This window comes from Condylura cristata, unplaced genomic scaffold (genome assembly GCF_000260355.1).
Source record: "Condylura cristata isolate star-nosed mole 26May11 unplaced genomic scaffold, ConCri1.0 scaffold00034, whole genome shotgun sequence".
Classification (NCBI taxonomy): domain Eukaryota; kingdom Metazoa; phylum Chordata; class Mammalia; order Eulipotyphla; family Talpidae; genus Condylura; species Condylura cristata.
In genome coordinates this window covers 3,315,846-3,326,532 of record NW_004567135.1, presented here as the reverse complement: position 1 = coordinate 3,326,532, position 10,687 = coordinate 3,315,846, and the positions used below count along the sequence as shown (strand labels likewise).

At 48.7% G+C, this 10,687-nt stretch overlaps 2 protein-coding genes across 2 annotated transcripts in view; one reads left to right on the top strand and one right to left on the bottom strand.

The window, feature by feature from the left end:
• WIBG (within bgcn homolog (Drosophila)) lies at positions 1–10,678 on the bottom strand. Its single transcript, XM_004692450.2, has 3 exons — positions 10,233–10,678; positions 872–965; positions 1–508 (listed from the first exon to the last, which is right to left on the bottom strand). The coding sequence occupies exons 1-3, from the start codon at positions 10,381–10,383 to the stop codon at positions 25–27; spliced, it is 729 nt and encodes a 242-aa protein (XP_004692507.2). The 5' UTR covers positions 10,384–10,678; the 3' UTR covers positions 1–24.
• The window catches only part of DGKA (diacylglycerol kinase, alpha 80kDa), a 29,787-nt gene continuing 19,980 nt past the window's right edge, over positions 881–10,687 (top strand). Inside the window, exon 1 of the mRNA XM_012732519.1 lies at positions 881–965. Coding sequence (XP_012587973.1) covers positions 956–965 — 10 coding nt within the window. The 5' untranslated portion in view covers positions 881–955. The remainder of the gene's footprint in view (positions 966–10,687) is intronic.

The window sequence follows — 10,687 nt, the reverse complement described above, 5'->3', positions numbered from 1 at the left end:
TCCGCGCAGTCCGCCCGCACAGCCTCACGGGCCCAGCTCCAAGTCCTCCAGCTCCTCCTCCAGCGCCCTCCGCCTGGCCAGCTTCCCCAGCTGCTCCCGGCTGGGCTGGCTGATCTCCCCGGCCTGGACCCGCTGCTGCAGCTCCTCCACCTGCCGGAGCTTCTTCTTCAGGCTCTTTATCTTCTTGGCCTTTTCCGTGGTAGCAGCTGAATCGGGGGGGTCAGAGGCAGCTGTGGGGGCTGCCTGGGAGCCCTGTGGCGCGCTGGGGAGCTGGGCCGCCTCGCCTGGGGCCACCTTATCTAGAGTCCGGCCCGCGGCCTCCGCCTCCCCTTTCTCTTGCAGCTGCCGCCTCTTCTCCTTCCGCTTCAGGTTGCGCTTGGCGGTCTTGGACAGCCCCGGCTCGCCCCCATCGGGCCTGGACGCGGCGGCGGGCGCAGTGGCCTCGGGGCTCAGTCCTGGGGGAAGTTCGGGTTTGCTCTTGAAAAACTTCACATACTTGTTCTCATACCTGCAGGGAACACACACTCGAGTCACTGGCTTCCTCTGCCCGTTTCACGCCCTCCCATCTTCTCTCTCCTGCTCCGCCGCCTTCTCTGTGGGTGTCCCCCACCTGCCTCTGCTCTGCGGCTTGTAGAAGGTCCCTACGGCCCAGAGCTCTAGGTCTTGGGAGGCTATGCGGAGGCTCCGATGAACAGAGGCCACAGGAACCGGACTAGTCCCCGGTAACCCTGGCTCATCCTGGCATCCCAGTCCCCTCCTTCCATCTCCTGGGGTCCTGGAATCAGAAAATTCTTCCCTGAACTCACAGGCACACGTGTGTTCTTAATGTGGGGACCCCGCCAGCTACCCGCCCTCGGGCCCCGCCACGCACACTGGGACCTCCTCCTGGGGCACGTAGCCTTCCTTCACCCTGCGCTGCTTCCGCCACGTCCCGTCGGGCCGCTGTGTTGAGGCGATGTACTTGCCTGCAATGAGAGTTAGACCGGAGTGACTCTCTGGCCTCCTGGGAAAACTGCATGACCGCAGCTATGGGTGCCATAGCTGCCTCGCCTTTGCTCATACAACCCTCAGCCCAGCTCTGGTCAGTATTTACCAGCCCTGCCCTGGGGGAGTCTCCATTTTTATTATCTAGTTGGTAAGACAGGAAGAGAACAGAATTTTTAAAAAACATGCACCGGCAGCAAGGGGTTATAGTGCAGCACTATGAAGCTACGGGCTGTCGCTGCAGCACGAGTTGGATCCCCGGCCAGGGAGGGACCCCCAGGGCACAGCAGGCCTCTCCCGTCTCCCGGTGCCCCGCCCGCAGCAGTGGAGTTGAGTAGATCCACCTGTTCTGTTCACTACTGTCTTTGGGGAGTCCTCTCACCTCCCCCACCTCTGGCCTGTGCCCCAGTTCTTGTGTGCATAAATAAATATTTTTTTAAAAAACATGCATGGGGACACCAACAGGCAGTAGATGAATTTAAGAGTAAAGGGGCAAAAACAAAAACCACAGGACGCAGAAATGAGCAGAGAAGCTAAGTCCTACGCAGATCATGAAAAGCGGGCTGATGCTCAGCAAACCATACCACTGATACTGAAGCTCCAGCACACAAGAGATATGTGAACATGTTTGCTGCTACATTGCTGAAATTGGCAAATGCTGACAGCAAGAGGGCCTTCGTGCATGACTGATTAAACAGATCAGGAACGTCCACCCACATGATAGAGCACCAGCTCTGTGCTATGGAAAAGAATGGCGGGTCGGACACACTGACCTTCAGTGACCTTCATAATACACTGGGTGAAAAAAGCTGTGAGGTAACTTTTTGGGGATTTGGGAACAGAAAATCCTCAAATCTTTTTTGTTTTAAAATCTTCTTTCCACTCTTACTTTGGTATCTTATGCATTTCACTATGCAATTAAAAAAAAATCATTCATTAATCTCATCAGAAAAAAATATTCACTGGAAAACTATTAAGTTTTTGGTGGCAGATGCAAGTTTCCCAAAATTCTGATTTTTTTTTCACTTAAAAAGGTTTGAATGTTATCAGACAACACTGTCCACTGTTTTTCTTTGAAGCCATGAAGGGGTTGCTCCCCTCACTTTCAGGAAAATGCTTATCTGATGCCACACGTGAACTACCATCGTCTGTCGTGGTTCTCTCAAATGAAAATGGATTTCCATGAAGAGGAGGTTTACTGCGCGCCACACCGTGTTTTCCCGAGACACCATCTTACTTGGCTGTGAGCGGTGTTTGTGCTTAGTCCCCACTCAGTCCACAGAGAACATGAACAACGATGTGTGACTTTCAGACAGAAGAACAGTTGTGGGATCTAAGTGTACAGCATGGGGCAACAGGTGACAATACTCTACTGCGCTGAGGGCTAGAGCTGGAATGTTCTCACCCGAACAGTTAGAGGATGATGAAATGATAAAGGCTTTGTTAGCTAACCTCTCTGTGGTAAACACTGTGTAATGCGCATGTGTACCGAATCACCACATTGTACCCCTTAAACATACACAACCCGCCCGCTGCTCCCCTCAGCAGTGGACTCCATCAGTCGGCCTGTCCTGCTCCCCACTCTGTCTCTGGGGAAGCCTCTCACCCCTCCGCACCTCTGGCCTGTACCCCAGTTCTGTATGAATAAATAAACAAATCTTAAAAAAAAATACACGTTACATGTCAAGCTAGGGAAGGTGTGTATTCAGAGCGGGGGTCAGTAAGTCAGCAGTCAGCAGTACATTCTAGGTGAGCTGGCGTGATGCCCTGCCAGCACACGGCAGTGAGGACCGGGCGGCCCGACAGTGGGTGCCACCACCGTGACACAGCTAAGCGCTGGCTTTGGCACTGTCAGTGTAAGCGGCAACCCAGCGAAACAGGCAAATAACATCTTAGCGTATTAGAAAAGCAATTATGTCTGCAGACTTCATAAGAGCCGGGGAGCCCCCCAGGGACCCCATGAGCCGCTCGGGTAAGGCGCACGCCCGCTGTCTCGCTGGGCACGGGGCACGCTCGGGCTGCAGACAGGCTTCCCTGCTCCCTGAAGCCAGGACACTCCAGATGGTGGGGGGCTTTCTGAGCCTGGGAATGCTACTCTCTTCTCATTAATTTATAGGGAACAAAATTAGAGTATTTGCAGATACCAAAATTAAACGACCACGTCACACCAAATGGCAGCGGCTCCTCGGAAAAGGGAGAAGTCGGCAGTCTGTGCGAGCAAAGGAAAGGTGTGGGAAGCCACGTTCTGAGACTTCAGTGCCAGTTACCTCTGGGGGATCATCCTGCACTGAGGTATCCAGAGAAGGGGTCGCGGGGCCCACATTGGGGGAGCAGAGTGGACTACAGTGTTGGGCCGGGGGTACTTTCATGTGGGTATGCTATGGGCACAACACCCGAATCCAATAATTGTACTTATTTTTCTTAAAGGTTTATTTTATATACTTATGCATACAGAGTTGGGGAACAGGCCGGAGGTGCAGGGGGTGAGGGGACTCCGCAGAGACATAATGAGTACACTGCTGAGGGGAGCAGCGGGGCGACGGGGCAGGTCTGCTGCGCCCTGTGGTCACGCCAGGCGGCAGTGAGTCCAGCACTAAGCTATCGGCCATTTCGACTCTCGTCTCCCCGCTGCCCCCTCGGCAGTGGGTCTCAGTGGATCCACCTGTTCTGCTCCCCGCTCTGTCTCTGGGGAGTCTTCTCATGCCCTGCCCATCGCAGTTCTTTTATGCATACGTAAGTAAAATAAATCTTAAAAAAAAATTACCGGGATATGAAAAGACCTAATCTTCTCTCGGTTGGGATTTGAGCCTCACACGGAGCGCACGGAAGGCCAACGAGGAGCACAGATGATCTGCGCAGAGCAGTGCTTTGTGGAAATTAACCTGCAAACACGCGCCACAAACTAAAGCCGAAATGGGACAGCAGTAGCTACCACATGAGGAGACCCGGTCTGGTTGGTCTCTTTGGGCCTCTTTGGAAAATGAAAGAGAAATTCATTATGAAGAATAAGTTAACAGGTTCTTAAGGCTACTAAAAGTTGAATTATAAAGGGAAGACTTGAAACAGTGAAGTTCACCTGATGTTTTTCAGGTGTCCTCTAACTTGTCACAAGACACCTGTCAATAGGAGAACTATGGTAGTAGCAGTTACTAACACATGGGTTTCCAGTGTTTATTGAACGCTGGCTGCTATGCCAGGCACTGAAACAGAAGACAGGGATACAACAATGAATAAAACACACAAGAGTCTTGCCTCTTGTAGCAGGCATTCCTCTAATAAATATAATAAATAAGGATACAAATAAACAAAACTAACTACAATATCACCCTTGACTCTAGAGAGAAACCACTGATAGAAGAAAAATGTCCAGAGGAAGACAACTTTATGAAAATAACTCATTCTAGACAGCCAGGGCTTCACGTGGAATCAAGGAGAAAGGGAGGACTGTGTAGATTACAGCTGAAGGTTTAAGACTATTAAAGACAAATGTGAGAAAAGAAAAGGCAGGGCTTCCTGAACAACCGCCCTAATGGAACCCCTAAAAGACACATCTAAGATAAATCCCAGAAAAGTACCTTTTTTGTGCCGTCGTGAATGCAGGTTATAAACTAAGTGCAATAAACATTTATTGAAAGTCTCTATGAAAAAAGTACTACACTAAGTGGTCTTGCTGGAGGCCTAGGGATTAAATCTCAGCATGACTGCCCAGGGAGTGACCCACAGGGCGCAGCAGACCTCTCGTCTCCCCGCTGCTCCCCTGGGCAGTGTGTTTCACCTAATCCACCCGTTCTGCTCCTCAATCTGTCTCTGGTGAATCCTCTTACCCCCTGCACCCCTGGCCTACACCCCAGTCCTTCTACCCAAAAATAAATAAAGATTACCGAGAATAAGAATGATGGTCCTTATGTTTAATGTCTGACATACTGGTAAGAGACTACTAGGGCCTCCCTGGTGGCCTAAGGATTAGGTCTGTGCCAGCACCTGTCTGGCCTGAGTTTGATCCCCTGAGGTGAGGGGTGCGGGATCCCCCCCCAAAGGTGACTCGCTCCTCAAACCAGTTGTGACTGCCCCGCAGAGAGGACCCGACAGCACAGAGTACCGTGAGGAGACACGTCAGAGGCGAGTCTAGGCCTAGATTTCGGGGTTCAAACCCCGGTCTTCTCTCACACGAGCTTGTGACCTAAGGCATTATTTCTCTTTACCCAGCTTATTCCTCGTCTGCTAAATGGGGGTGAGAAGACCTGCATCACGGATGTTATAACTGAGATGAGGTGCTATAACTGACATGCCCCCGAAAGGGCCCCCCTGGTGGCCTAGGAGTTATCTCAGGGCTACGGCCTGAGTTCCATCCTGGCCAGGGAGGTGACCCACATATGGTGCAGCACAACGCTCCTGTCTCGCCCACTGCTCCCCTCAGCAGTGTATCTCAGCAAATCTACCTGCTCTCCTCTCCACTATCTCTGGCGAGTCCTCTTCCCTAACACCTCTGGCCTACGCCCCAGTTCTTCTATGAAAAAAAGAGAGAGAGAGAGAGACTTTAAGAGAATAAATAAGGACGCCTTGTTTGAAGAGGGATGTTAATAGGAATCTCAGGGTCTTGACCTTAACGACTAAGTAGTAGTAATAGCAAGTCAGGCACTGACACTTCTACACGCAAGTACAGTTCACAAAGAATAATAACATAGTCAGAATAGTAGAAAACTGACAGAATGTGAAGAATGGTTAGGCAAGAACATTTATTTATTACTCTATAGGAACATTAAAGCAGAAACTTTGTGCAACTACCTCATTGAGATTAGGCAACAGGTAAGTGTCCCAGGTAGGTGTGCTATCCAGCTAAGGAACCAGCTTTAGGTACCACAAAAGCAGCATGTGCACTCTGGACTCGGTCTTTGCTCATCTGCCCCCCCCCGACCCCCTTCTATCTGCATAGCCCAGCTTCACTGAGGGACACAGGCAGACACAGTGATGATGCTCTGTGGAAAGTGCTTTGTGTTCACCTTCGACCGTACCCTGAAAGTCAGAGTGAACGGTATAGAAATTTGATCGTCCATGTGCAAAATTGCTCCTTCACCGAGCCCTCGTTTTGTACCAAGGACAGCGCTCAGCGTTGCTACAGTCTTTCCTTTCACAACTCCATGAATGATTATTCCAGTTTTACAGGTGAAAAATTGAGTAACTCGCCCTAAGTTATGAGGTCAGTAAACAGAATTTGAACTTGGGCTGTGGGTTCCAAAGGCTGCTTTTTGCATTACTATTGTTAGAAATGAAAAAACAAGTTGAACCTCACTATAAAAATCAAAGGAAATAGGGCTCTCCCTGGCAGTGCCACGGGTTAAAACACAGCACTAGGAAACCAGACACAGCTGCTTCAGCATGCGCTCAATCCCCAGCCAGGGAGCTGACCCACACTGTTCGGCAAACCCCTCCTGACCCGCCCGCTGCTCCCCTCAGCAGTGGACTTCGCCGATCTGCCTGCCCCACTCCCCATTCTGTCTCTGGTGATTCTTCTCACCGTCCCTGAGCCTCTGGCCTGTGTGCATAAATAAATGAATCTTAAGGAAATATAAGTTAAAACAAAATGTTATTTTCATCTAGCAAAGCAGAATTTTTTTTGCCATGTCAGTGCATATTTTATTATACTTAAAAAAAATAATATAATAGTTGCAAATCAGAATTTTTAAAGATGAGAACCTCAATGTGGTCAAAAGTGGTAAAACCAACTTTTGTAGAAAATAGCTGGATTAACAAAGCAAGAGAATATAAGGGAGTTCTATTTTTAGCAGCACTTCCCAAAATGTTTGCTATATAAAAATATGACTACTTTCCTACTATTCAAACAAGGTTATACATATATATATACACACACACACGTATATTATATATACATATATATATATATATATAAAAGTTAGCGAAAATCTGAGTTAAAGAAAAAAATGTTTGTGTTTATTGGCAAGACTTAAAGGAGTTAATTTGCCCTTATTCATGTGAACGGCCAAGAGCAGGCTATGGCTCACAATGTTGCCCACACTGTCATGTGAGCACAGGAATCTTATTGTAAGTATTTACTTGTAGCACATCCCACAGAATAAAGTGTTCTGAGAAAGGAGAATATTTTGAGAAATACAGGTATGGTCCCAAATATTTTAAATACAGATATGTTTTATGTACATAGGCCAAAAGTAAATGTAACCTTGAATTCTAGAATTCTAAATATGTGACATATATTTTACTACTAATGAAAATATTTCCAAAATTTCAACGTGAATTACTTTTATAATTGATAAAATAAATAAATGTTTGTACCCTCCCACTCAGCTATATTATCTCTAGGAAATCTATCTGAAGAAAATAACCTTAAATGGCGGCAAAAAAAATATTTACAAAGTTCTTATAATTAGAATTCTGGATATAATTAAAAAGTCTAGTAAGAGGGGCCTCCTGTTGGTGTAAGGGGCTAAATAAAGCACAGCACTACGAAGCTCTCAGCAGCCACTGCAGCACAAGACTGACCCCAGGCCAGGGAGGTGACCCACATGGCATGGCAGACCTCTCCGTCCCACGCCCTGCTCCCCTCGGCGTGTACTTTGGTTAATCCGCCTACTCTTCCTCACTGTCTCTGGTGAATTCTCTCACCACTGCACCGACCCCCCCTCCCACCGCTGGCCTGTACCCCAGTTATTGAATGCATAAAAAAAAATAAACCTTAAAAAAAAAGTCCAGTAAGAGAAGAAAGGTAAGACAGGGTGAATGCCCAGACAATAAAACACTCTGCCAGGAATTTAAGAAGATGTTCGCAAAGAGCTTTTAATAGTATGGAAAAGTTATGTCATAAGGTTAAATGAAAAGCCGAGATATAAATATTTATACACCAAAACTGTCTTGGTTAAATGCACAGGAAAAAAAATCAATTATCAGAAGGATAAACACTAAATTGAACAGTGGACTCTGGGTGGATAAATTGCACGAAGAAAAACTGCAAAACTAAATTTGGACTTTAGGACCAGTAATCTCGTAACAGTGAACAGAGAGACCATTTCGGAGGTTGCAACAATATTGAATAAGGAAAACTAGAATTTTACCAGACACTTTGAATTGTCAACACAAGAAAAAGACAGGTGCTAGGGAAAAAAGACTACGCAGAGTTAAAGAAACAAGTAGTGAGGAAGTGGAAACAGTAGGTGTAGAGCTAATAGTCAAGAAATCGGGCTGTGAACAGAAAGGAAACAAATGTTAGGCCTCGGCTCCCTCAATGAACTAGAAAGTGAGTTCATCTGCCACAAGAGGGAGAAATGAAAACAGAATGTCACAGAGAGCTGAAAAAGGCTGGGAAATAGCCATGGCAGACGGCAAGCAGCCAAGATAAAGGGACTGGAGCTAGGAACCTGGAAGAAGTTCACCTCAAGGCACAGTCTACGGAATGTGCCAGCTTCTGTGCCTTTTCTCTAACCATTTGCTGTGGCCCAGAAGTAGAAGCCAAGAAAAAAGTTGCTGGGTATGATTCAAGATAACACTGCTGTTTGCTTAAAGAGAATGTCAAAATGAATGAAGCACACCGGGAAGATAAGACTGAGTGGCTGGACACAGGTCTAGCAGGGCAGCGTGGAGTAGTCGTGGCGGGAAGATCAACAACCAAAGAACCTGAAGGGGGCAAAAAGCTGTTTGATGACGGGAGCTCAGGTAAGTGGTGGGGACCACCTGAACAATGGGGAGCGGTGTCATAGATGAGGTCCACCGTGTAGATTCGGATGTATTGCTGGTCTGAAACTACACAAGAAAGTGGTCTCCTATTAAGGAGAACTGCACATGCGCTAGGGACACCAAGAATGTCAAAGTGGAGAAAAAATGCATGATAAGTCTAGATCCGTGTGGGCAGCAGATGGCGGCGCTGGAGTCAGAGAAAACGCCACAATGACAGGGTGACACTTTATAGGAGGATTAGAGTAACCGGTAGATTAATAACCTTATGTAGTAAGGGAAAGCAAGAAAAAAGAAATCAGTGATTCCTTCTCTTCCACAGTCACAAGGAACAGAAGATATCTCTTGATGAGAGGGAAGGGTGATATGTGAGGGCTGGATTTTCATTAAAATAGTTTAAAGAAAACAGTTAAAAAACAAGTGTGTGACATTTTCTAAACATGTATTAAAAGGAGTTCGTGGAAAGACCTATCGAGAAGAAAGCGGGAGGGAGGTTGCACCACTCTGAAAGTCAGGCTGGGGAGAAGACCTGGGCTGTCATTAGTACAGTAACAAAAGTGACATGTTAAGCAGCAAAGCAAGACGCACAAATGGCATTTTAAAACGACTGTCTGCAACGCGGCCCACACAGTTATCACTTCTACACAAAACTACACATGCATGATGAGGGCTACAAAAAATGAGCATCTCACAACACATTTTCATATACACTATCTTACTTGATTGTCTCCAGGTAGATACTACTATGCACATTTTCCTGAGGATATTAGGATGGGACAAAATCACAACGGAAATCTTGAATTCTCCATTTTCAACACATACATCTCACATGCACAACACACTGCAAAGTCTCAATCAGCCAGGCTGGAAATTCCTCCTCAGCCAGAACAGTGGATTCTGTCAACTTGTCAGAGGGCTTGAGAGGCCACTACACACCTCCCTGTTTGCCGTCTTCCACCATATGCCCCTCAACTCCTCCAGCATCATCACCAGAGAAGGTAGGTAAGTGTAGCATCATGAAGGAAACTCAGGATGAAAGTTCTATTAGATTCCGCTTTCTTCACACCTCTGGATCCCAATAACCCGACAGTGGAGATGAAGGCGTGAAAAGGGCACTAGGTAGCAACGAGGAGGTCTTCAACACATCATAGTTTGGAGGAAAAGAATTAAAATATGGGGGAGGGGCAATGGGGGAAATGATAGAATTGGAGGGAACTGAGAGTGTGGGAGACCCCAAGGATGAAGAACACAAAGGAGATACAGGCGCTCCCATCGCTGGAGAAAAGCTGAAGGGGCCGAGAGGGTCCTGGAGCAGGGGCCAAGATTGAAGGACCCCAGGGTTTGGGTGACCGGAAGCAGAGACCCCCAAACACGAGACCAGAAGAGGGCGCAGGTGACACCCGGTAGGAGAGAATGAATGGAGAAGGCGGTCCGGAGGGCGGGGCAAAGGAGGGGCCCCGGGATGGGCGGGGCACAGACCCCTTTCCAAGTCCGAACCCCTGCCCCGAGAGCCCGGGGAGAAGCGGCTCCGCGCCTCCCGCACTCACCGCCGGTCTCGTCAGTTACATAGGGAGTCGCCATCTTGAAAACGCAAACCACTTCCGGCGTGAGCGGGCTGGGGTCCCGCCCCCTCCTCACCGGAAGTGGAGTCCTGCTCGTAGCAGCCACCATTTTAGCCTTAAAGGGAGAGTACACCATTTCGTGGACGGAGGCGGAGGCGGGAGCGGGCCGCGGGAGTCGAAGACTAATCGCGTCAGCGCTGTGGGCTCATGTGCCGCCCCGGCTCCACTATCGGACGCCTGCTGGTGTCAGCGGTCCTCTGGGCGCTGAGAGACGTTCCGAGGCACAGCCTCGCGGGCACTCTTCGTCCGTCCAGGACCTGCGAGGGAAACGGGGGCCAGGCCCCCCGGCAGCCGGAAAGTGGGGGGCGGGTGAGGGCAGTACGGACTGCCGGGCCCTGGCTCGCGCCCAAGCCCCGCCGGGCTGGGGCGGGTGGGGCGCG